Raw genomic sequence first — 27,715 nt, forward strand, 5'->3', positions numbered from 1 at the left:
TACGGTACGCACTGTAGATACAGTATGATCGAGTCAACATACTGTCATTATGTTTTATTTAAATTCGTGTTGTGCCCACAGGGCAAAATATTCAAATATGTGGGGCATTTATTATGTCAGTGAGTGGAGAGGGCAGAAAATGAGGGAGAGACAGTGATGTAGCAACGGGACAGCTCACAATTATTAACGCGTACTATGGACAGGTGGCACAGCTCATATTAGTGTTAGGGCCCATGCAGATACAGTCATCATCATCATCGTCTGTGCTATTCAAGGTGCTGTTTTGAAAAGGAAAACACGTTGAAACACAGTATCTGTCTCTGTGGATTACTTTGAAATGTATTTGTGATATTTACCTGCACTGTGCTGAAATGTATTCATGTTGCTTTGTTTCAAACATCAACTCATATTCAGAAGTAGATTAGTTTTACATACATTTTCTATTATTTAAAAGAAGCTTTAAACTGTGTCTGAACGGGTGTTTATTTATTACTTTAATTTTAGGTTTAGGTTAATTTTTAATTTTCTGTTTATAACATGACATATTTTCCATCAGCTGTTTTGACCCGCGGTGCTATGAGCTCGGCTTCATTATCCGCTAAGGCTAAATGTTTGAGCCCATAACGCTTCATTTTTGCCACATAAACTGACATAACTGTAGGTAACTTATTAACGTATGATAACGCAATTGTTTTTTTCTGACAGTCTTACTGGATAAATTTACAACAATAAAGTTAGAAAAAGCGAAGTCTTTGGAAACATTCGTAGAAATAGCAGCAGGCCTTTCCTTAACCGGAACTGTCCCCATTTACTTGCCGTACCGTGTCTCTCCATTTTCAAAACGGCTAAGCTTTATTGCGCACACCAGAATTGTTCAGCAGAGAAGTTTAAATAAAGAGCCGGATCGTTTGAATAACTGAAGGTAAAGACACCCACTGACTGGAAGCTGCATGTCGGATGGTAGTCAGGGTTTTTTCAGTGTTTATCAGCTTCTTTATCCTCATGAGTACCACTGACCGAACATTAGTAACCCTTTCTAGATTACATTAGCATTCGTAGCTAAAGCTAATGACGAATAGCCCGCTAGAGAAGGCTAGCTTGTGTGTTATGTTGTAAATATTGACTGCATGTCTGTGTGCATCACTGTCCTCCACCTGTCACCGAGCAAACAGTCGGCTGGTATCAAGACACTTGCCTTGTTGTGTTGTGGAGGCACCGTACCTTACAAAATATTATCTCACATGACACTTTTGCGTATGAAAAATGCTATTAAAATAGAAAGGAAATGCGGGGTTGCTTATTGCTACAGACACGTAGGTTAACTCCATGACAATGAGCTACTTGAAACTTGTTATGAATATTTGTGACCCATAATACAGCATAGGTACATCCAGTAAACTAAACGTGCAAATGACATTAATGGAGTTCCAACTTAAGCTCCTCACTGTTCCCACAGTTAACTTCAGTATGTGGAGTGTATGTAAGTGTGGTCCAAAAGTCTGAGACCACTGGTCAAACCCTATTTTCCATTTGTTCAAGATAATACTATTCTGTCATTACAATTGATAATATCAGCTTAACAATTTAAGTGAAAAGTTGAAACATTGAAAAAATGTCTATGAATTTCCCGCTTTTGCTTATAATGACAGCAACACCACAGCATCCACAGCACCATGTTTCACTGTGGGTCTGAAACACTGGTATCATTGGCTCTTCTGTTTGTCTCCTTACATACACCCTTCTGTTACCGACACCAGTCTCTAACTTGGATTCATCAGTACACAGGACTTTTTTCTCTATCCACTGTCAAATTCTGGTATTTTTTTTAGCCCACCTCAAGTGTTTGTCCTTGTTTTCCTCCTGAGAAGTGGTTTAGAAACTGCTGAGACACTACAGCCTTCTTTGGACAGGACGACTGCTGATTGGACTCTTGTGTTGTTTATTTAGTAAATTCTGTATCTGTGATGAAGCTGCTTTTCTATCTCTTAGGGAACTCATAGGTTACTAATAATGTGTTGATCATCTGATGGTGTGGTCACTTTGGGTCTGCCTTATTGTGCTTTGGATCTGCGTTGTGAGTTTCATGCACTGTCCCCTTAGAAACCTTTAGTCCAGCCATGATGTGAAGCTGAGGAAGCCCCTTTTTGCTTAGAATAGCAATTTGACTTCTGACACTTTGATTTACTTTCTAAATCTTCAAACTTTCTGATTATATCCAGAATTACATAACAATATTAGAGATTTTCAATGCTATCTCAGACTTTTGTACCTCATTGTTTATGTGTCAGGTGTGTGCCATTACTAATAGATACAAATTATATACACAGTATTCAGGTTACTTTCAGTACTGTACATGTTTGCTGATTTCTGAAAATGATTGTTTTAAAGAAACTGACATGATGTCCTCCATAGTATAGAGAACATAACGTTCTCCCCCACCAGACCATCAAACAAAATGATGGAGCTACCCAACTACAGCAGCCAGCTGATGCAGCAGCTGTGGGCCCTGAGGAAGGAGGGCCACTTCTGTGACTGCACCATCCTGGTGGGAGACAGCCCTCACCGTGCACATAAACTGGTACTGGCTGCCTCCAGCATGCTTTTCAGGTAGTGTGAGCGTGGAAAGTTAAAGTTGATCTGTGGAGAACTGTTTGGAAGTGATTTATTAAAGTGACATATTTGGTGGATTCATATTCAGCATTTCTTGCCTCATTCAAAATCAAAGGCGAAGCTCAAGTCGACAGTGAAAGATCATTCTTGACCAAGAAACAGGTCCATGTACAGGAAACTGAACAAAACCTAACTGACATTAAGGTGTGTTGGTAACTAGCTTGCTAGCTAACAGCTCCTTTTGCTAGCTCCTTTTTTTAGCTGAAGTAGATAGCTGTTCCCCCAACAATGAAACATGTCGCAGAGCGATCTTCTTCTTAACTTACAAACACTAAATCGTTTTCCTAAAAGATCGGAGTATTCAATTGGTATCAATGACTCCGGTCACAAACCTTATGTGCAAAACTGAAGTCAAGGAAAGCACGTCCTAGTTAGGTCTCAAGATGAATTAAAACAAGTACCAAGTGTCAAATTTTAACTCAGTGACAGCAAGTCCAGGTCATGTCTCAAGTCCTGTTACAGCAAGTCTCAAGTTAAGTCTTATCAGTCGAGACAAGTCCAAGTCAAGCTTTTCAAAGCAAGTCTTGAGTCAATTGTTCCAAAATTGACAGGCCAACGTCAAGTCTCACACCACTCGACTCAGTAGTAAAGGGTAACTTCACCAATGTTCTTCATTAAGGTGTGTTGACAGGTCACTACTGCTTAATGTGATAAAAGTACTATAAAGCCTTTTGTGGCAAAGAAAGCTCCATGTAATCTGATAAATTGCCTCCAGGAATGTCACTCAGTGGCTAAGTTGCATTGTGGGTAATGTAGACAGCAGGTTTTGAAAAGGAAGAAGAATGTGTTAAATAAAAAAATAGATATAGTTGAGTCCAAGTCCGTGCAATACATATTCTTAATAATATAATTTTGAAGTCATGTGGCTATACAATGCCTGCTTGACATTCTTATCCATTTTTTATTGTTCCAAATTTTTACCAGGTCTAAATGTGACTTGCTGACTTGAATGTTTTTGCCTTTAAAAGTCTGGTCCAGTCTCACAGCATTCAACTCCAAGTTTTAAGTCCTTTCTGTGACTTACATAGATCTACCCTGAGTCCAAGGCTCATATTTACAGCCCTAGTGGTAGACATCCACATTACACCTGTACTGATGAATTTGATGTCCAACTTTATTCAGTTCTGTTGTTTTCTTTCATGTAGCTCATCAGAAGAAAAAGTAATAAATGACCTTAATCTCTGTCAGGTCTCTCCTGGACGGCTCCGACACCATCTCCATCGACACGGCCATGGTCTCCTCTCAGGAGTTTGGCTGTCTGCTAGACATGGTCTACACTGGCAAGCTGCCTATAGGCAAACACAACGTCAGCCGCATTGTCGCTGCTGCAGACAGCCTGCAAATGTTCGACGTGGCTGTCGGTTTCAAAAACGTCCTCACCAGTCTTGTGAACCAGCAACCTCCAATCCCAGCCCCTTCTACACAGACCCCAAGCATGACTGTGATCAACAAAGCCCAGAGCCTGAACCCTGAAGATTCAGCTTCACCCAATGAGGACGACTCGACTTCAGACAAGATGGAGCCAATGGCTGAGCTGAAGAAGGAAGACTGTCCGGGTGACAGTGAAGACGCAGAAGAACCAGCATGTAAAAGAACCTGTGTGGAGCTCTCTGAGTCCTCAGGTCAGTTTCAGATGCTTACAGTGTCACAGGTCTGTTCTGGGGACTTCAGAAATATGTGTTAAAGGGATGAATACACTTACACTTTACCAGTTTATCAGGGCCAATTCAGTACAATAACTCTGCAATATACAACATGGCAACCTGTTACTGTCCTAACACTTCACTGCAATGTATGACAGCACTGCATGTCTTCATATGTGTGTACACAGAGCCTGCAGAAGCCAAAACTAGAGAAAGTGTAGAGGAAGAAAACAACACAACAGCTGCCACAGTGTCCAGTGAACCTGCCACTGGTTTTCTGGAACATTTCTCCCAGAGTGTAGCGCTCCTCTCCAGCATGTCATCTGTCCTGGAGCTGCTGAGCCAAGCAGCAGAGAGCAGCCTGGATGAACAGGAGAGACAGGTAGAACAGGTTTAAATTTCTTGTAAAAGAGTCATGCTTAAATTCATTGTTACTCACCATGTATGTAAAGCAGTTTTTTTTCAGTGTCTTTTTTGGTGCATTGCTGCATACCTTGGCGTGTTACCACCATGTGTCGATCATCAGTGGAAGAGGGTGAAACAATTGGCAGGACTGTGTATTGTGTCACAAGCGCGGACAAACAAGACCCACTCATAGAACAAAAACTCCAAAGCGCTACTAAAGGTCTACAACTTTACTGGCAACCTTTAAAACCTTAAATGTTTGAATATCTTCAACATGTTTTTACAAGAATTTTCTTCTGTGAATGATATTTTTTTTTTTTTACCTTTTAACCCTTTCTAGTATCCTTCACGTTCACATGTACACTTCCTTCCTACTTTTCTGAGGATAATTTGACTTAAGGTCCACTGAGTACAAGATACAATCACAATGCTTATTACATAATGACAGAATGTCAGAGTTTAAGAGATAGATGTATTAGGACTGGGTAATATGGCCTTAAAATAATATAACAGTGTTAACAATACAGTATATATCTCTCTATATTTTACAAATCCATTCTAAATCACTTCATAAATTCTAGGACTGAGTGATTAAATCAAACATCACAATATTTCTGACCAAATACCTCGATATCCATATTGTAACAATATTGTAGAGATGGCTCTTGGTACTTTTACAAAATATTGACATAATGACATTTTTGATATGTAATCATCAGTAATGGGGATGTAATGACTAAGTGGATAAAAACAAATATTAGAAAGGTAGAAGAGACTGGTAAGTTCAAACTTGAGTTCAAAGTTTTAAAATCAGAAAAGGACAACACTTATGTCATATCATCATATAACCATATCCAAATCTATATATACTCATCATGATAACGGTATAATATCCATATATTGCCCAGCCCGAAGAAGTATTGTGACTTAGGCAGCGGTCGAAAGTAACTAATTATTGCATGCATGTATGCGTTACACTATGTAATCTACTTAGTTACTGTTAAAATCATCATTGAGTACTGAGTACAGTTGAATTAATATTTAAACCTTTCATCAAAGAACAAAAAACACACAGAACTGTGCAGCAGGTTTGGACAGGTGACCACGGCCACTGAGCAGAACAGAGCTGGGAGTGATTTAGACTGAAGATTTAAAGAAACAGGAACCTCTTTGATTGAATCCTGGTACTGATTTTGCATTAAACAGCAACGGTTAAAAAGTAACTAATACTCTGAGTAGTGTTTGAGAAGAATACTTTATACTTTTACTTCAGTATTTTGTTAAATACCAGTAGTGTTATTTGTAATTGAGATATATTTCAGTAATGTAAAACTGTTTTCACACTTGAGTACAGATTTTCAGTTCTTTTTTCACCATTTTAGTATTTGATTCATATGTCTGCAGACATATGAATCAAATACTAAAATGAATGATGGTAATGCATTCATTTTGTAAGGAAAACAAAACCTTTGGCACACAAGAAATGGTCGAGGACATATTTGCTGTTCATTTGTGGCTTTTATTCTTTATGGATGGAACAGTGGATGAAAAGAAAAGTGACACCATGTGAGATGGAATTATTCATATCTGTAAACACCCTTCCCAAACCAACATTAGTAAAGTTAGAATGTATTAAGGGGTGTTTCCACATTAATGTGTGTTGGGGAGTTCTACTGCATATGTGCAAATGAGTAAAGCAGTATGAAGCCTTCTTTGGCTCCAGAGGAATCACTGGAGGCATTTGATCAGATTACATTCAGCTTCCTCTACACTACTTTTTACATATGCAGCAGTACTCCCCAACACCTGTAAACACACTTACATGTGTGAAATTGGTGGAGTTACCCTTTAACTGTGACTGCAGTTTGTCAGTAGTATTTTAAACCAACATGTAAAAACAGTTGAAGCAGGTTGGAATTGCATGTATTGTAATGACTCACAACATGAATGAATAATATACTTACACTTCCTGCAGGTATTTCAAATTAAAAGCCTACCAGTGTTATGTGTTTGAGATACTGGAAGCCCTTTATTTTTAGAAATCTGCAGGACATGTTTTTCATTTACAGTAGTTGAAAATTGAATGAAGTAACAGAAAAGTAGAAGTAATTGCAGATAATTTGTCAGTGTAAAGAGAATATCTGCTAGAGAAGAGAAACTGAAAGCAGCAGAATGCAGAGCATGACAAGACTGTTGACTGAATTAGTGCTGTGCAAATGTACAATGTACTGAATGTGCCAATACAACAAGAAAACACAAATGAATTTGTAGAGTTTGCATTAACATCAAACAGCTAATTAAAACAGAGCAGATCAGAAAACTTCTTAAATATTCTTATTGAACAGGTTAGCGAGGAATAAAGGCCTCTCTCTCTGATACAAGCACTTCTTTTTCAAATAAAGGTCTGGTTCTCTCTGTAGTTGAGTAAAATAAAGGTCAATTTCTGCTCCTGCCAGGTTGTGTGTCATTGCTGTGAGGAGGCAGATCCCAGCTCAGCACTGGAGAAGCTGATGACCAGAGTGAAGGAGGAGCAGCTCGGTGAGGGAGCGCTCCTCAGGCTGCTCCGGACTGTTCAACAGAAAGCTCCTTCCTCCTTCCCCACACCACTGCTCGCTCTGCTGAAGGAGGAGGAGGAGGGGAACACGCAGGAGCCTGAAGGAAACCAGAGTGAAGGTGAAGCAGAGCACTTTGTGACTCTGTGTGAGTGGATATCCTCTCTGTTTCTGTTTCCTCCAACAAAGCAAAAAACTGCTGACAGTAATTGTTCAAATCTTAACTTTAACCTTTTTAAATTTTTTACAGTTGACTCACAAAACAAGAATGGAACCATAAGTGAAGAAAAGCAGGAGGAAGAGGCAGAAGAAAACAGTCAGGAGGAGACCGAAGAGGACGAGAAAGTCATAAATGCTACGACGGACTCGTCCTCCCCTGCTCCCTCCTCCTCCTCTCCCTCCCCCTCTAAGCCCTACTCCTGTCGCTGGTGTAAGAAGGGTTTTGCCTATAAATGTCGAATGTTGGCCCACGTGAAGCGCTGTCCCAAGTCTCAGGAGTACGAGCATCAGTGTCCGCAGTGCCCTGCCAAGCTGCCTAACCAGCGGGCCCTGCATCGCCATCGGGCCGAGGCTCACCGCAGCAACGCACGAGTGAAGAAGAAGGTGGCCTGTGACCTCTGTGGGCGAACCTTCGCCCACCCATCAGGTGAGACTCGGCAGGTCCACAGAGAACCTTTACTTCATGCTGCTTTCATGTTAAGAATTTCACTTGATGCCAAGCTGAAATTAAACCAACTGCAGAATGGTGCTGTACAGTGGTGCTGTAAACACCTACAGACAGGAGCAACTCTGCAAACATCATAAATCGTAAATGTTTTACAGACATTTGATTTTTGTAAGTTAGTCGAGCTTCAAGAGATTAAATTGTGCAGTGTTCCTGCTCCCTCCTGTCATATTCCAGGCATGATCTACCACAAGCGCACCGAGCACTTTGAAGAAAAACCGTTTGCTTGTGAGGACTGTGGCGCAAAGTTCGGCGCCAACTCTTCTCTGAAGAATCATATGAGGCTGCACACAGGGGAGAAACCTTACCACTGCAAACACTGTGACATGAGCTTCAGTGTGGCTGCTGCACTCGCATACCACACCAAGAAGAAACACTCTGAGGGTAAGGCACACACACACACACACACACACACACATACACACGACCACAGGATATGTCTTCTGACAGGTTGTTTAAGAAATGAGAAGCTCCTCACTGCATCAGTTAGGGTTAAATAACTTGTTGCCAGCTGAAACATGTTAATCACTGCAGTAATTATCCAGTGGGAGGCTCTTGCCTAAAATCATTTATTTAAGACTTTGTCAAAAAATAACATGATATGTCCATATAATTATATTATTCCACTGGAAGTTGATCAGTAATATGTTTCTTTGTTTATAATACGGCTGGTGATGGTGGTGTTGTCTGCATACTCCACAGTAGAGTTCTCTCCATATCTGGCAGTGCAGTCATGGCTGTACAGTGTGAACAGGAGGGGGCTGAACATTCTGTTCATCATTGACTTTGTCTCTTTGTGTTTAGGGAAGATGTATGTGTGTCAGTATTGTAAGGCTGTCTTCGCCCAGTCCATTGAACTGACGCGTCATGTGCGAACACACACTGGTGACCGGCCTTATGTGTGTAGAGAATGTGGCAGAGGCTACAGCCAGGCCAGCGGACTCACCGTCCACCTGCAAACCTTCCACAGTAAGAACACGCACACTTACACTCATACAGCTGCTAGCTTTTTGTATGCAGCATTTACTGTCACATCGATTAGACTTTCCTCATCGATGTAGACGATTCCACAGTTCCAACAACAATAGAGAATCCTTTAGAGAATAATCAAATAATCACACTTTCAGCTAATCAAAATGCGAATCAAAGTGAGTGTATAAACGTAGGATGTTAAAAAGATTTAGAGACCAGTGCACACAAAGACATCAATACAAATGGGTGGGTAAAATAATAAAAGATAAAAAACAGAAGAGAATACAAGCAATAAAATAAAATTAGGAAATGTTACACATAATTAATTAGAATAAAGAAAATCTAAATTTCAAAATGTCACACTGACAACATGCATGTGTTTCCTGGCACTCCTTGACAGACATTTCAGAGCCTCATGACTGTCAGAAGTGTTGTCTCAGTTTCTCCTCGTTGGAGGAGCATCGGCAGCACATCCAGGACTACCACCCAAAAGAGTTCCACAAGTGTCCCACCTGCAACAAGGTGTTCACCAGCAGCGCCCTGCTGGAGAAACACAAGGCCACACACAGTGGAGCCAAGCCCTTCAGCTGTGACCTCTGCAACAAGTCTTACCAGGTAGGTGGAGATGGTTCAGCAACACAGCTCTAAGGTGACGGTCAGGGGTCAGTAGTGGGTGTATTTTATGTGTATGTCTTTCTCTGTTGCCATAGCAACTCTCCGGTCTGTGGTACCATAATAGGACCAACCACCCTGATGTGTTTGCTAACCACACCAGGCAGCTCAAGACCCTGGTCCAGTGTGATGTCTGCTTCAAATTCTTTCCAAACGCTGCCAGTGTGGCCAAACACCAGGCTGCTGAGCACCAAGGTGAGACAAACACAGGTGCACAGTATAAGGCAGCCAGTGTGATATGGGCCATATGTGACCCTCCACCATAATTATCTGGCCCCAAGACAAATCTGAGAAATCTTTGGCTACATCTCGACCTAAAGGTCTGTTTCAGAAATCTGCTGTAAATACAACAGTTTAAATAGCAGTAATGTGAATGTAAATCCATGTGAAGAGCTAAATAATACAGTGTATTGTTGCTGCCTGGTTCGTCACCATGAGCAATGGTTGTACAGCTCCTGGGGCTAAAATCACTTCTGAGGAGAAGTGGAGAACAAATGAAACATAAAACCAATAACTTGATTAAACAATACAGTAGTTCTGTTCAATGGCAGCCTGTGGGTCAGGTGCAGCCCTTTAGCAACCTCATTTGGCTCTTAGTTCTGTCAATTACCACAAAAATACAGAAGCCCTAAACGTCATGAGTCAAATATATTATTTTGTCTTGTTCTACCGTCATAACGAATATGATTTTATGTTTTTTATCGAGATTAGTTATTTATTTCATTATTACTGAATTACAAATGTTGCTTTTCTCGAGATAACAAGCTTTTTATTATATAATTATATGTTTGACTCATCACCGTTTAGGGCTTTAGTACAAAAATACTTTTTAACCCCGGCTGTTTAAACAGAGGGACTCAAACCTACTTAACTACTAAGATTAAAAAAGATTGAAAAAAAAAATAAAATAAAAACGTGTATCGTTTTTCTTTTACCTCTGTATAATATTTATGTTGTAACTATAATGAACTAAATGGGAAAAACAGCATTGTTTTAACATATTTGAATTGTGAGCTCTGCAGGTTAGACATGGGGAATGTAAAAGTCCCTTCCCTCTTTTTTCAAATCTGGCACTTCTTAAAAAGTAGTTGAATAGGCCTGCAGTACACTATCTCTTTCATTCAAAGACAAAGTTAAACCCTGAGAGAGAGAAGTTAGAGAGAGATTATATTACAACATTTCTAGTTTTCAAACAGCAGCAGATAGTTCTTCTCTAAAAGTCCAATTTGCATAATTCACTGTTATCTTCCACAGTCTTGAGACAGACAATGTTTTTATCAGCAGTAAAGGTGCTGGATTTGACCTTTTATCAAAGTTAATGGCAGATTTAATGACTCGCAGAAACAGATCATGTCTGGTTATATTAGGACTGCACAGGAGAGGACATGCATTGAATTAAGACAAGCAGAATCAGAATCAGAAATCCTTTATTTGTCCCGCAAATGGGGAAATTCCTTAGTCACAGCAGGGTTCAGACATAAACCAAACAGTTTGAGGAATGCAGCTAAAAAGGATGCCCCAAAGTTGTATCAGTGTTTTTATCTCCTGCCTTGATCCTCGAGTACAGTGCTGAGCACTGCTCTGTCACAACATGTAGATTTCAAAGATGAAACACATGTCTAGTTTCTGCTTTTGCTGATTTTTTAAAAGAAACTGTTTATCCCAAAAGTGTTTATCCTAAATTACATAGATTGTTGTAGAGATGATGTATTAGGCCAACCTGGAAGTTAACCTCGCCCTGGTTCCCTCTGTGAGATTTTTTAATTAAAATTTGGATTATTGCAGAAAATAATCTCTGTGACAAACACAAGTTTATGATACTTTGAACACATTTTGTTCAGCAAGATAATCTTCACAGATGAACACCACGTTTGTAATTTTTGAAGCATAAATGAAATCTCTAGCAGTAAAAAGCTAATGTTAGGCTATAAACAGACGACATCACGGTCCCATGACTTAAACGTCACCACCACTAAGCTTCTTACTACACAATTACTATACAGGTTTTCTATAAACTGATCAATGAACAGGTTGTAAAGTCAGAGTTAGAATAGTTTGTAACTAAAGTGGGCCTGTAAAGACGGACTAGTGAGTAGATGAGTCTCCGTGTTCGCTCAGATGACGTTAAATGTCCCGACAACCTCTGTAGTCTCATTTAGCTACCGCTAACCGTTTTTAACACACTGAAGAGCTTTATAATGAAACTGTGGGACATTTAATGATGGATTTTATACCATAGAACAAAACGTGTAAATATCTTTAATCAATCAAACAAACAAAACTCACAGACTGTGAGATGGAGGAACAGCATGTGCAAAAATGCTAAATGATTTCCAGGTCTACAAACTACACCACTCTGTACATGTTAATGTTGTGACTTAAGGCAATATAAATGAATGATTAAAGAACCACAGCGCCTCCTTTGCTGACATAACTGTCTGTCCTCCAGGCTCAGCAGCGTCAGCAGTGCACTGTCCCTTCTGCCCGGCTGTGTTGGGCGGGGAGGAGGAGATGCAGGAGCACATGAGCAGCCAGCACGTCAGCCAAAGCAGCGAGGCATTCAGCTGCCCTCTCTGCTCCCTGGTCTGCACCTCCCAGCTGGAGCTGCAGGAGCACCTGCTCTCCGGCCACATGGAGGCACAGGAGGAGCAGGAGGCTGGCGAAGAGCAGGCTTCCACCTCCCACACAGTAAGGAGCTCTGTACTCTGTTCTCCAGTCAGATGGGAAATCTCGCACACACAAGCTTCCTACATGCTTGTCATCTTTCTCATCTCTCTTCAGCTGTGAAATATAAGAAAATATTGTTCACCTAAGCTCAGATGGTAAATAGTGAAATGAATGAATGAAAAGAGGGTGATGCCTACACATTTCCTCCATGCTTTATATTTAATTTAAATCCTACTTTGATCTTCATCAGATCAGACTGTTTGAAAATTGGAAAACCAAACCCATATTTATACATCATGCACACCAAGAGGCTGACAAGCTCTATGACGGCAGGTGTGGTTAAGCATCCAAACTGTCCTGAGTAATAAACATTGAAAACATCACAAACAGTTAGATAACCAGTCAGGTACATAGAAGAAAACATCACACATACATCTTATATACAGATTTCACATCCAGTTATCTTAAAGATCAAGATTCAAATTGATTGATTAATTTCAGTTATTTAAACAGACAAGTCATCGTGACGTTCTAATAGTAACTGTAGAGAAAATGTCAAGGTGTGAGCTCTGAAGACCTCCTGGCCCGTGTTCATAAGAATCAAAAGAACATTCTTTATTAAGATTCCATAGTTCAACATAAAAACACCAGCCTTCAGTGATGCAATAATAAACAACTACAGATAGAAATTCAGTTTGTTACAAAGTTTGGCCTCTCAAATCTGATTTCACTGATTGAAACTGAAAGCTCATTTAGATTTTTGATTTAGAATGCAAATCGTGACACCACATCAGGTGACCTTTGTCTTTTCTGGGGTTTATCTAGCTCATCGTACTCTGTGAATCCTTTGCACCACCAGTACAAACTTTTATTTTATATTGTGCCTTACAACTGTGGCACGTGTACATTTTATATTTTGATATACTGAAAAATAATTATTATTATTTATTGCAGACATATCATAGCTTATTAGCATAGCATTAAAAGTATGTCACCTTGCATTTCACTGCACTTTGTCCCTCAAATTAGATAATTCCATCTAAAGTCATTTTCAGCTGCAGCCTCATGAAATAGCACCAAAACATGAAAGCAGATGTTTGTGTGTGAGTTTGACCTGTTCTAAAACATCAGTATTGAGTATTTAACCAGCTTAATGTAACAGTAAAGATAACAGTGATGCTACTTGTTCTCATTTATAAGAGGAATGCTGAGTCAGTGGAGTACTTTTAAAAAAAGAAATTACTCTCAAGCAGAAAACTCAGACATCACTGACTGGAGTGTAGTGAACACTGAGCCATTTTTCCTCTTAAAATGTGTTTTCAATTCAATTAATGTATGACTTCTCGTCCAATCAGGCGATTCCAGCAGATCCAACAGGCAGTGAAGGGACGGAGTCAATCATCTCTGAGGAGCAGGCGCAGCTGGCAGCCGCCCAACAGGTGTTTGTGGCTCTGGCAGGTGAAAGAGAGGGCGGATCATCAGCGGAGGTGGTGGAGGTCAACATGTACGACCTGCTCAACAGCTCCGTCACCTTCATCTGTGAGGACAAACCATCAGTTCCAGACTCTTAACCATGAACTTTGAGGATCACGCTGGACACTGAGCAGTTCAGTCTACAACACAGGCTGAGCGGACATCATTCACAAGCCAAGGACTCTTTGTATTGCACGTTCATATCTTGATGCCCAGAAATCTTTTCGCTGGTAGAAATGTTTTGCAAATTTAAATAAATGTGTTGAATTTGTGTTTACTTAATTTATACACAGAACCCAGGTTAACTTATATGGTTCATCCTGAAAGTCAAACAGCAGGCTGCCTTCTCTACATCCTCCGTCACTGCACTACCCAGACAACAAGCCCCTGCAGGTGGAATGTGGACTTGTGGTTTTAATAAAGTCGAGGGTCTGGCCATAATTACAGTGTGGACGTTCTTGTCATTGGAAAAACTTTCATGGAGAAAACTTTCACTGGCTTTTTTTTTAGGTTTCACCTGCAGCTGTGCAAACTACAACACTGTCTCACTGTGAAGCTGATTCATTTTTCAGCAAAACCTATGAAGAGACCAAAACCAACTATGTCTTAGTCTGTCTCACTGCTGTCACCTCCTCCACCCTGTCTGCAGCTCTCAGCCTTCATCACAATGGTTCCTACTGAAGATGTTAATCTTTAGAAACTTGTCACAGTGTATATCATTCTTTTAAAAAACACTCAGTGAAGCTTAACCTAAACCAGTCGGTCACTGTAGTTTTTAGCTATTTTTTACTCCAAGGCATGAGGGTAGAGTGTATTTCATCATCAGTGGTAGATTACTCCACATTTGATGTTGTAGTGCAGTGGTTCCCAACCTTTTTCCTTAAGGGGAGACTGTACCGAGCGTCCTTGTACCGAGAGTTGTTCCTAGAGACAGAATTCTAAGAAAATTCTTACAATTATGAAGTTTTCTAAGAATTTTTCCTTAAAATTAAGACTAACTCCTTGTAAAGACAAAAGTTATTGAGAAAGCGTCTCAGCCCTTAAGAGAGCGAAGGTAAAAATCTGTTAGGAGTAGGGAGGAGGACTTTAAAGAGCCTTGAGAATGTCTTAAACAGAGGAGGAGAGAAATATTCTCCAAACTCAATGAAAATGGGTTAACGAGACACTACAGTTTAGATCGTGCAGGGATAATGTTTGTGGGCGATCTCATTAGAGACACGCTCACCCAACACCTCCGACCCAACACAACGATATAACAGCAGAAATGAAAGTGATCACAACACTGAGATATTTTTCAACTGTGAGAATAAATATATATTTAAAAAATGTTAAATTGCAAAAGGGATTTCTGACTTTCCATCAATAAAGTTTGGAAAGCTTTAAAAACATAATATAAGTTGCCATTTATGCCATTTTATTTTTGGTGCGGTAAAAATGCTCTTTAGATGTCGGATCCCCAATTATAAATGATTTTTTATTCTGAGCACAGCGGGCAGTGTGGCACTAAAAGTTTGAGCATCCCTGATCTCATGAAATATAGATTCATTTGCATACACAAATCTGAGCTAAAAGAAACATCTGGATGTGTATTTTGGATGCTGTCCTTCCACTTGTCTGACAGAAGACATGTAGCTCAAATTAACCAAGCAATGCTTTCACCTGTAGTTACCCTGTTCTATGACTGAGTAAACTGATGATACCTGACTGACATATTTTAATGGATATCATATTATATAAAATGCATAACAAGAACGGTGCAGAACAACTGATTGGCTATAATTAAGCCAAATAGTGAAAACAATAATTGGAGGAAGTGTGTATGAAACAAGCAAACTGTGTGAATTCTAAGCAGATAAATTAGTTAATATTTCATTAGATTAGGTTAGATCAGGGGAGTGAAGGCTCTGTCAATATCACAGAAATATCACCTTATCCTGTGAGATTTTTTTTAAAGTTAATATGTTAAATAATAATTCAAACTTTAAAAATAACAATTATATTTAGTTTTCTTGACAGAAATAAATGAAATGCTGAGATTAAGGCCTACTGTATATACAGTATACAGTATATGTGGGTGGCTAGAGCGGTCATCAACCAATCAGAAGGTCAGCGGTTTGGGCATCCTTGGGCAAGACACTGAACCCCAAATTGCTCCGAGTGGCTCTTCCATCAGTGAGTGTGTATGAATGGATGCTCCTGATGAGCAGCATTGTAGCCTCTGCCACCAGTGTATGAATGTGTGTGCCAACCAGTTGAGGCAGATGACCGCCCACCATTGAGTCCGGTTCTGCTCGAGCTTTCTGCCTGTTAAAAGGTGTCGCCAAGTGCTTGCTCATGGGGGAAATGTTGGGTGTCTGTGAAAAAATTAATCAAGGAGTATGGTTTAGACCGGCTCAATTTGGAAAGCGTCATGAGATGACTTTTGTTGTGAACTGGCCCTACATAAATAAAGACTGATTGATTGATTGTGTGAATGGGTGAATGCTGACGTGTTGTAAAGCACTTCAAAATAGTCGCTAAGACTAGAACAGTGCTATAGAAGTACAGTCAACTTAGCATATATTTTTCTAACCTTTTTCCAACCCTTAAAATCAAGAGGGCCTCATGACCCTCCGACCCCCAGGTTGGGAGCCAGTGCTCTAGTGAGGCTCAGCCATGATTTTTGAAGTTTTGGACAACGACAGAGCTCTACGGCACACAGGAAGAAGAAAAAACAGCGTTTTGGCACACACTCAAGTAAGTAAGTAGAATACAAACTAGTGGCTGCATTGCAGTCTGGGTTATTCTCTGCTACTGTAGGAAGAGAAACTCCTCTTCACTGGATTTCATTCTTTAATGTCAGTGAACGTGAGGGGTCAAAAGTTATTCTCCTCTGACGTCTCTGCAGTCTGCAACGTGTCACAGTGTCCACATTAGTCACTGCAGTTACACAGGAACATTAAAGGACAGCATCAAAACAAATACATGAGTCCAGATAGTGACTCCCTCAGAACAATGCAGTGTTTAAAGGTGAATCTGTCTCACAAAAAATCAAAACAAATCACACATTTTTGAAATGTTTATTATAGAAGGTTCATAGGCAGAAACCTGCTGACAACCTACATTCTGATCGCCTCATGCACATTCTGAACAGGCTCATACAGCAAAGTCCTGAGTAGTAGGATGAACAAAGAATATGTGTGTGAGCGAGTTGTGCTCAGTAGGAAAAAGTACAATATTCTCACCATTTAATGAGGAGGGAAATATGTTCTTTTAAGTCACCTAAAGGTACTACAAGGAACTTTTAACTGGTTATGTCTCAATTTAATACCGATGCCTCTATCTGACCTACATACACAAACTGGACCATCAGCAAGAAGGCTATTTCTATCTGGTTAATATAGCTATTCTTAATAGAAGCCCCATTCACACTGTCCTGTCAGTGCGGGAATCATGCGCTGATACTCCACATCGCCGTCTGTGTGAAAGTTACAGATGCAGAGAGGGAAACAGATCCGCCTCCGGAGGTAGTGTCAGAGTCGCAGCTAAACAGATCCTTCACTCATTAAATGAAAGAGAAATGACCCACACTTCAACCCATAAAGCAACCTTACCGGACCAGACAACAGTAATGTGGTTACTGGTAGTGTCTTTGGCATCTTACATGAGGAAAAAAATACTGCATGTTTTGTGGGTCAGGATCTCAGTCACAACACATTATAACTGCATCCATATGATTATAAACAGTCAGCGGGTACATGTTTAGATTAACAGGTGGTTAACGGGGGAAACTTTTGGATCCACAGCGCCGGCGTGCTGTTTGAATTGACACAATGGTGCGGCTTCACGCCGGAGCTGCTCGGCTCCGTGTGAACAAACAAAGGTGGAGAGAAGGCGAGCCTTTGCTGCGGAGATAATGCGGAGTCTCTGTGTGAAATGGGCTATAGTCTCACAGCCTGAGGAGAGAAGCTGCTCTGTAGTCTGGTGGTACAGCACTAAATCAAAGTATACTTTGTTTCATGTTTCTCCACAGGGGGCGCCAGAGTCAACAAAAAATGTAAGTTCCCTGTAGCAGCTTTAAAAAATAAAAGAGCTGTTATAAAATTCGTATTAAATCTGGAGTTCCACTAAAGGAAATTTTGACTTAACAAAAGAATTATTTTACATTTCTGAACATTTATTGCATTACTGTTTCTCTGAGCTGAAGTGAAACCAGATTGAAAATTTCTTACAAAAGTAGCAACGAAGAACAGTCGAGGAGAAATTGTCTTCCTACCAGTAGAAACTTTGATTTTAATGATGGAAAGCTAATTCTGAATTACATGGAGTGACTGGTCGATTTTCAAATCTTCAAATCTGACTGATTTATCAGATATTCAGCGGACTTGACAGAACTTCAACTTGCAAGCATGATGGGACGGATTCCTTTGTGTCAGCTTGATTCTTGGAGGGACCGACTGATGACATCTTTGCTAGAAGAAAGCTTTTACCTTTGGCCTTGTATGAAAAAGCAACACAAAAGTGAGTACACACTCATTTTTCCTATTGAGAACAAAAGCAAACAAAACACAACAGCCCAGTCGCCTGGATATAATGTTAGCAGTTAACATTTCTGCAAACCACAGATAAGTCCAAGGTTGACATTTGTACCAAACGTGGCATGTCACATTCACATTATATGCTTATTAGCTGACTTTTACATCCGGAGCTGGAGGTGGTGGTGGTGGTGTTATAACAAGCCACAGGGGGAACTGTAGAACTGTGGCTGTGAATGGGTGACCGGCTATTTTTCGTGGGAAGGCGGACCGTCTGCAGCCATATTTGTGGCGACAAAACCGGATGTTTTTTTTAAGGAGACGTGGCGAAATTTATCAGCCATTTTTATAGTGACCAAAACAGGCTATTTTAAGCCAAACCCTGATGTTTTTCTAAACCTAACCAAGCATGGCTTGTGCCTAAACCTAAGCAGAGCACAGCTTCAATAGAAAACTGAACCTAAACAAACATAGGGTTGCAACATGAAGAAACTGAGTTTTAACTTATCTGTGGGTTTGAAAAAAAGTACTTTGCTAACCTTTATTCTGGTGATTGGGTTGAACATGACTCACAAACAGCCACTTTAAAGACAGAAAAGGGTCACATGTCCACACTGACAAAAATGACCAGCTCATGAACCAGAGGTGCCACATGTAGCTTTTCACATATGTGTCATTGTTATCAATGCTAGTATTTTTGCTAGGCCTCAGTGAGGAAACCAATAGTTAACACCGATGATAAAGACAATGCTAACATTCCAATGATCACTAATCTAATAAATCATTTTGCTGTTTGTCCTGATAAACATGTGAGGAGTGTGTTTTTCTATCAGCCCCCCCATGAGAAACTGAGAAACTTATCAGAGCTTTACTGTCTGACTGAACCAAACAGTAGATGTGCCATAACACCAACACAATGAGCTAAAAGAAGCTTGGTAATAATTCTCTATTGGTTTGCCGCTGTGAGTGACAGCACATGATCTGCTGACACCGTGTTGGTGGTGTAATGTTACTCCAGCACTATCATTGAAACTGATCAATCACATTTTGTAGTGTCATAGTTTAACAACTCGTGGGAAAAGAATGTGAAAGGTTCTATTTTAACCCAAAATGTTAAACTAAACTTAACCAAGCATTTTCATTCCTTAAACCAAACAGCCACAAAAAACTGAATGAAACCCGAAAGAAAGAAAAAAAGTGAACTTAGTGTTGAATGAGTGAACAATATAATGATGATTTCCAGGCTGGTTCATAAGAACAAATGATGTTCCTGAGGAAACATCAATCATGATGTTCCAGGAACAACACCAACACAGCAATATCAGATTCACACAAGCGATCTCTTTCACGTAACACTGCTTCATCTGGATCAGTGTTGATATAAAAATATTGACTGATGGAAGTTAAATGGTAAAATGCTTCATGTGGCACCTACAAGCAGCCAGACAGACACAACACAAAAACATCATTAATGGATAAATAATTAAAAATGTACATGCTGGTATATAATCCTCAACCGCACCTTCACCACTGAAGCTGTGTCCTCTCACAAACAGCAGTAGGTGCTTAGTATCCCTTCAGAAACCAGTCGACAAGCATGGTCTTTGACTTTTGCATATGTAGTGCAAATACTCCTCCGGAGAGGCAACAGACGGAGGAAGCTCCGAGGCATCCACAGGATCCACCTGTGCAACTGCCTCCAGTAGTTCTGTCAGGATAACGTACCTGTTGTGTCCTGGGTTTCATGTGTCCACGTGCAAAGTGTCATTGGATTAGAAAATTGCTTGCTTTTCTAATTTCAGTAGTTGCTTGAAGTTGGCTATGTTGCAATGTTTTAAGCTACACTTCTTCTACTGGCCACCAGGTGCTGGCTCTAAGAAAACTCTGCTGAAGTGTATCCAAGAGTCAGGGGAACCTTTTTTTTCATTTGGTGCACACAACCTAGTAATGCTTAACATCCAGTTATTGACTTTGAGCATTTTGAACCCTAAAATGACTTCTTTCATTCCTTTAATTTATCAAATAGAAGACCAGCTACAGCTACTAGCGACTTGCTAACGCTCTGGTTTTTGCACTAGGTATGGAAGCTTTAGTTCGTACTGTGACAATAACTTCCTTAGAGAAATTAAATTATCTGTGTGCACAAATAAGAAATTTGATGGTACAAATCGATCATTAGTGAGATCAAATGATCAAAATCAGATGTGATGTTTGAGATTCGAATTCACACCCTCAGCTTCACCCAGACACTGCAGAACAAGACCTTTCTGGCTCCAGTAACTGACAAAGAGCTTGACAAACAATACAACTAAATTCTAGACTTCGAAACTTCTCTTCAGGTGCCTGTGGGGTACAACCCCGATTCCAAAAGAGTTGGGAAAACATAAAAAAAACATAAAAACAGAATGCAATCATTTCTAAACAAACTGTTTACTGAAAACAGTTTTACAAAGTGTTCCTGAGCCCAGGAACTAAGTCCTGGTGAGGAGGCCCCTTTCACAGTCTTTTGTTGCCCCTTTCTCAACTTGTTTGAAACCTGTTGCTGATATCAATTCAGAATAAGCAGATATTTACAAAAATCAATAAAGCTGATGAGGTCAAAAATTAAATATATTATATATGTCAAAAAGAACTAGCAAATTATGGCTGTTCTGTTTGACGCAGCGTCCATGCTGTTATGGAATCAGGGTCATAAGACTGTACCCGTGTTTCTTCTACTGTCTATAGGACAACCAGCATGTGAAGCTCTTTGCTATACTTATTTTGTCTTCAAAGGCTGCTTTGGTGGAGGACTTTGCTTCCATTTGACTCTCTGAGCCACAGAAGTGAATCTGCCTCCTGCTATGTGCCTCTCAGCTGGTGAGCTTCTTACGAGGCAGGTAGGCATTGGTGATCTGGTTCATCACCACCAGGGCGGGGAAGAAAGGCAGCAGGAGAAAGGCCCACCAGGCTACCCCTTTCACCGTGGCCTGGAACCAGTCTGAGAACATGGCTGACACCACGGTCACTGTGGCCAGCAGGTAGACCACCAGACCACAGGTTGCGTGGTACAGCTTCAGCCTCGACAGAGTGGAGGAGAGACGCAGAAGCTTAGGGAAGATCATGCAGACACCGCAAGCCGCTTGGAGCACTGTGGCGGCCAACGTGCACATACCCAACAAACTGTGCCAGGTGACCAGGTGGGGGCGCTCTGACACATTCTTGCTGGCCACCATGAAGCCCAGCCCAGTGGCTGCAGCTATCAGCACCAGAGCCTGACAGAACCAGTGGAGACGGACTTTACCCTTCCGAGATTTAAAGCAGAAGGGGGATCCTTCAGCTGAGAAGACTAGGATGCCTTCAGTCATACACAGGCAGTACTGCAGGGGGAGAAGAAGCCAGGTGTTAATGAAGGGTTTTCATTATTCTATTTCAAACAGCTAGAGAAACAAAACAAGGTGTTCCAATGTCAGCAAACAAAGGATGATGGATGTGTTCGTTATGTTCTTACATCAGGACACCTTATGTGCATCATGGTCGCTCAACAAAGGAATAAATGCAGGCTGTGTGGAAATCATCATGTGACTGCTGTTTGTAGTCCCTTCAGCTCATACTTAGGTGAAGTGTGAATTAATGGATAATTACAGTTGGGTCTTGTTCTTGTCGTTCCAGCTGTCATTTCTACCACTTATGATAACACTGCACTCACTTAAGTAATGAATAAGATCTGGGAACAAGGTGACATGGCTGCATCAAAGTCTGACAGTTAATTCAGAAGATCTAAACCACCTTATTTGGAGGTAAATGTGAATGGCAGTGCAATTAAAATGCTATTAACAATTTCGAAAAGACCAAACCAACAGTGAATGTAACGTTCTAAAAATACTGTGAATGCATGCTCAGTCTCGTAAAGCTTCTATCTCTGTGCCATAGAGTTTCATTGTGGTCCACGCTGTTGCACTGGGTGACATGTTCTGTCATTACCACAAACACACACTGTAGTTTATTTTGACTCACACAGACACACCGTCCTGCTGCCAGAAACACTCAATTAAGCACAAAACGTGGATTAATTTGCCACTAGAAATAGTCCCCTACATCTACATTGTTTTTTTATTTCCTGTTTGAGTGACATTTTATAAAGACTTTGGTGACCAGCTGTTTTAGTACTTAAAGATTTACTTCAACTGAGTAGAAATCAGTGGTCTTGGTGCTGAGAGCCTGTTTGTCTTTAAATGTCAAGCAAAGGAACACATATTCATATTAAAGATGGCAGCTACTGAGTAAAAATGTTAGTTAGTTATAGTTAGTGAGTTATAAATAGGCCTCCATTGTATGTGCTTTGAATTGATTTCTGTGAAAGAAAACCAACACATCAATCAAAGATTCAGAGCTCTAGGGGAGGAGTTGTTCCTGACAGGAGAGGCATGATGTTTGTACAGTAAGTCATCATCACTCACTGTGATGACGCATTATGACTGACTCATCATGCCGAGCTGCCATGAGCTATGACAAACCCCAACATCAGCCTGTACGCCATGTCAGTGTACAAAGAAGTTTCCGCCAACATATTCTGGGTCAGTTTGTAACACAATCTCTGACTCGGTGATGCAACACAGTCCTCAGTGTTAGTTCTCCCTGCCATCTATTATTCACAGTGGAAAGAAGATGGAGACACAGAGACCAGAGCAGAGGGTGTGAAGGTAAAGGAATGCTGAGAGTTTACAGGAGAGTTAATATTCTACTGAAGAAACACTAGTGAAATCATACACTGTTCTTTTATCTGTTTACATTTGATTTGTTTATGTCTTATATTTATAAAGAATCTCACTGTGTTATCACTTTGTCAGAGAAACAATAGTAATCCCTACAACACTGTCACAATATCGATTAGGGGTGGGACAACATTTCAGCATAGTAATATATGAAATTGATTCCTCTTGCTATGCAATTATCAATACACTGGCACTGAACATCAGTAGTTATATTAAAACTTGCAGGTGCTCTAAACAGATTCTCCTGACAACTGACGCACCAGAGTCACTGCTCCATGACTCCTTGTGGTGTAAACTTCTGTATACTACAGATCAAATTTATACAGATTTTAGTCAGGCATAGTTATATCCTTGATAAAGAGGCACTAAGCTAAGACTATGTGCTTCTACAGACATTATTTCATCTCAGTTCATGTCAAATTCTGTGAAACTGACACCACAGTGTAGTGAATAATACATCATTCCTGCTTTTTGTTTATTAGGGCTAGTCTGTATTCTTCAGTTAGACATATCCTAATGCATCCTTAGATTATTGTCTTGCAAAGTATCAATTATCACAGAACCGCTGTATCATGATACCATCAGTATCGTGAGCATCATATTGTGAATCGCATCCTATCGTGAGTTACTCTGCGAGTCCCACCCCTAATATCAATATCAAGAATCTGGTCTTGTGTCTTTATTGCCCAGCCCTAATTAAAACATCACAAAGTAATAACCACACAGTACACCTTGAACCTTAAGGGCCCCTGAGGGCCTGGGGGCCCACAGATGTTGTCTGCTTTAGCAAACCAGCCAAGATTAGAAAATGTAATATTAGATATGAGCTGGCTACAAGAAAAAAATCTGCCATTCAATTCATTTGTTTCACTTCACTTCCTCCAGCAAGTAACAGTACAAGTGAACATTTACAAAGTACAGTCTATCTATAAGTAATGATTGTCTATCACGATTCTATTAAGATCATGAAAAAGAAAACTAATTTAAAAAAATGCTTATTATCTTGTATTTGTGCAAATGACCTACAAAACAACACATTTAATTAATATCATACTTAAGATAACAAAACGAATGTTCTTGTGTGATGAAGGTATTTGCAATGACATGATTATTTATTAAAATAATGCTGTATCCAAACTCATACAGCACTGCAGGTAAATAGAAATCAGACAGATGGAATTATGACAGAGTAGGTTGGAACCGTAAAGTGTTTGGCTGAACGTGAACTGTCAGAGAGACTGATATGGTAACCAACTGAATAAAAGCTGAACTCCTGCTCAGATCAGACTGCTGACTGACTTATTTTTCACTGTGTGTGTTTGGGTGGCTGTATGCATGAGAGAATGAGATGGAGAGGGTGAAGTCATGTATGGACTGTAAACTTACTGCGACTGACATACACACTGGATGCCAAGAAAACAGACCTGGAACAGAGAAAAACACCAGTCAGCATCTTACAATCGGTAACTAACCAAAGAAAATCCATAGGTGCTATATGTTCACGGATGACAAAACTATTGAGTGATCACAAAACTAACAGTGTTTCTAGCTTTGAGGGAAAAGTTGGACTTCAGTAGGACTCATTTTAACCTTGTTTATATTGAAACTAATGACCAGAATGATAACTAAATGATCCAAAGTTCAGGACCTGATAACGCAGACGAAGGAAACAGTAGGAGCAGATTTCACATTGACTGAACCCTAAATCTGCTCTAATCACCTGAGAAATGAGCTGGATGACAGTTGCTGCTACTACATCATTAACCGGTCCCAGCTTCTCACATGTAAGGATTTCAGAAGGTGTTTCACCAAACGGCACACTTGGCTTTAGATATTATAGAGATGGCACAATTATTGTTGTACCTGCCCTGTTTCATGTAAGTAATGGTGTTCTGCAAGCTGGAATTCTGTTTCCTTTTTTGTATACATGGATGACTAATGGAACCAACTGAACGAGTGTAACATAGACTGTCTTGGTGGAAGCTCTGTCACCAATCATCTGATGTGTGCTGATGACCTGGTCATTTTTAGTCCTAGTGGACTGATGCAAGTACTGAGGGGTGCTCACAGAACGGCAAAGATGATGATATGAAATTTAATGTCAAAAAGAGTAATAATATGACATTCAGAAGCAGAGAGGACAGGAATGAGTTTTTCCTGTATTTCACTTGTGTGATACTCCTCTTATGACATGCAATGGTGTAAAATACCCAGGTCATGTTCTGACTGATGAGTTGAGCGGTGACAGAGATATTCGGTGACAGTGTTGTAAACTTTATGCTCAGGCCAACATGTTGTTGCCTCAGGTTCACAGATGGCACAGTGCCAGTCTCAGCTGTATGCGCTCTCTAGTGTTCCTGCATGTGAGGCACTTCTAAGACATCTGATCTGAATTTAAGGTGTTGCCTAGGTGAGTCTGAGAACAGCATCATAGAGGCTTTAACCAGCCGAGGAAGAGCTGCTCTTAGTACTCATACAGGTGTAGAAAGCTCTGGTGAGACTACATATGAACTGTGTTTGTTTTAACTGAATGATAATTGTTGTGGTTTTAGCTTGTATGTCTCTTTCTTTTCATGCTATGAACCCTCTTGTGAGTCTGACATAAAGTTTGCATTGAAAATATTCCATTTGAAAAATCCATACAGAAATAAACATTAGACATTAATAATAATAAACATTATTAATTGCTACCCTGATAGAGATCAATAGAAATACACACACAAATACACAACAATGGCAGTGAAATGAGTCTAGCATCGGATCAATATTTTCAGAGTGAATAAGTCATATCCTGTGAAGTGTTGAATGCCACGGTCACTGATCCAGTGAAACTTGTTGAGGTACTTATCAGGAGGAAAGTTTATTTTTGAATTGCTCTTTTTTTCTTTTTAAATCAACCCTCATTTTCAGCAGCTACTTTTCCAATAAGAGCAATTCGGGAGGACAGAAACTTGACAAAAAAACTGCCTGATCCTTAAAGGTGCAGTATATTTTAGAGAAGAGATCCAAACTGTAATATTTACAATATTAATGATGGAATAACACAAACTTTTTTCCACAAGTGAATAAACAAGCTGTTCTCAGAGGAAAATAAGGTCCCAGAACACTGTCACTGACACTGAAGCTAGAAAGGTGGCAGGGTCCGCCACATATAAACAAAGTAAAACAGTATAAATTGTGTTGTCCTTTAAGGTCAGTTTGTTAATTCAGTTTATTCATCATGAAAACAAACAGAGGCAGAACAACTCAGCCAATGAAGATCTTTCTCTTCTCATTAACATTTCTCCCCCAAAACTACAGAGTGCTCCTTTAAAAGTCGTTGTTACACAGATGAAAGATAAATGAAGAGGTCTTGTCCATTAATTATAAACTATTAGTTAACCATTAATCCAAACAACAGGCAATGCATTTCTCGACCCTCGTGTCATTTATTTAAACTGCCAGTGTGTAAGTGTGAATGTTATATCGTGTGCATCAGAGATCCATATATTCACTCACTGGTTCCGGGTCTGGACAGCAGGGAGAGGATGAGGGTCAGGCCCAGGCCGGTGACATGAGCTGCTATCACCGCCGCCCTCCGCAGCCACACATAGAGCCAGTAGTCCCGCATCCCCAGCCCCTCTCCCACCGGGCTGTACTCCACATCAGACCGCATGCCGCTGAGCCACCTGCCCGGCTATCTGCCGGCTCCGGCGGGTGGAGAAGGTGCGCTGAGACGGACAGACGCGGCGCGTGTTCTGCCGGAACACTGCACGAGCTCCATAATCATTAAGTGACAGTGGAAGAACCGGACGGACGGACGGACGGACGGACAGACACCAAGCAGATCCGATGAACGTGCCCTACATAGACACAATGACAACACGTAGTACTTCCGGTATGTAGTTTTTCAAACTCGGCGTCCAGGTAAAGAAAGCGTCCAGTCCATCTCCTTTAGTTTACAGTAGTTACAACAATCACACCCGCCTGATCCAACACATGCAGTTATTACATGTGTGACGGATACAGCCTTGCGCTAAAAATAATATGTGTATTCGTTTGAAGAGGTATGTTTTGAAAAGAAAAACCAATTAACTTCCCCTTGTGTTCAAGGCTAGTTCTCGCCGACTTGACAGAACAATTACAGCGGGCGAATGTGGCCTGACTACGGATTAAAAACTAGGCCGGTCGGTGTAATAACTGCAGACAGACCCGCATCAGTAGCGGAGACTGTGCGGTGTCAGGCCTGACAAAGGTCGCTCTCTCACTGTCAGCTGGACAGGTGTTGGCCGCAGTGGTGTGACTGCTCCAGGCCAGGCTGTTCACCTGCAGCTGACTCTGCTGTGGCTTGTTTTGGTTTCACTTCCTGGTTTGAAGTGCGAAACCAAAGAGAATGACAGAAGTGAGATGCTTCACTCATGTTTCCGGTTTCTTCCGTTAGGTCGCCGCTTGTCTACCAAGCGGTTTGCTTACCTCCTCACAGTTATCTCAAAACTGGCGGTAGGATTTATCCACGTTCATATATGATCATTTATTAGGAGAGGGACAAACTATAGTGAGGCTCGTGGGCCAGCGTTGGTTCGCCATTGAGTTAAATGTAGCCTGCATATTTCTCTTGCCAGAAAAGAAAATCACTATATATACGCAGTTTTATTCATTTTAGGTAGAAATGCTCTGTAAACATGTAGGA

General features: G+C 40.5%; 2 protein-coding genes across 5 annotated transcripts; one reads left to right on the forward strand and one right to left on the reverse strand.

Moving 5' to 3' along the window:
• Positions 1-850: 850 nt before the first annotated feature.
• Positions 851-14,219, forward strand: zbtb40 (zinc finger and BTB domain containing 40). 4 transcript variants are annotated; one of them, XM_073469231.1, is made up of 12 exons: positions 851-922; positions 2,413-2,607; positions 3,859-4,292; positions 4,502-4,695; positions 7,175-7,418; positions 7,521-7,916; positions 8,172-8,378; positions 8,799-8,963; positions 9,367-9,581; positions 9,677-9,833; positions 12,088-12,326; positions 13,661-14,219. In XM_073469231.1, the coding sequence occupies exons 2-12, from the start codon at positions 2,456-2,458 to the stop codon at positions 13,874-13,876; spliced, it is 2,619 nt and encodes an 872-aa protein (XP_073325332.1). In that variant the 5' UTR covers positions 851-922; positions 2,413-2,455; the 3' UTR covers positions 13,877-14,219. The 4 variants fall into 4 exon arrangements, with proteins under 4 accessions (XP_073325332.1, XP_073325336.1, XP_073325334.1 ...); XM_073469235.1 differs by having other exon boundaries at positions 7,175-7,391; XM_073469233.1 differs by having other exon boundaries at positions 903-922; positions 2,418-2,607.
• Positions 14,220-16,823: 2,604 nt separating this feature from the next.
• cyb561d1 (cytochrome b561 family, member D1) lies at positions 16,824-27,288 on the reverse strand. The gene is made up of 3 exons (XM_073469095.1): positions 26,545-27,288; positions 24,433-24,470; positions 16,824-21,651 (listed from the first exon to the last, which is right to left on the reverse strand). The coding sequence occupies exons 1-3, from the start codon at positions 26,699-26,701 to the stop codon at positions 21,145-21,147; spliced, it is 702 nt and encodes a 233-aa protein (XP_073325196.1). The 5' UTR covers positions 26,702-27,288; the 3' UTR covers positions 16,824-21,144.
• Between the last annotated feature and the right edge of the window lie 427 nt (positions 27,289-27,715).

This window comes from Pagrus major, chromosome 6 (assembly GCF_040436345.1).
Source record: "Pagrus major chromosome 6, Pma_NU_1.0".
In the NCBI taxonomy this organism is placed as follows: Eukaryota; Metazoa; Chordata; class Actinopteri; order Spariformes; family Sparidae; genus Pagrus; species Pagrus major.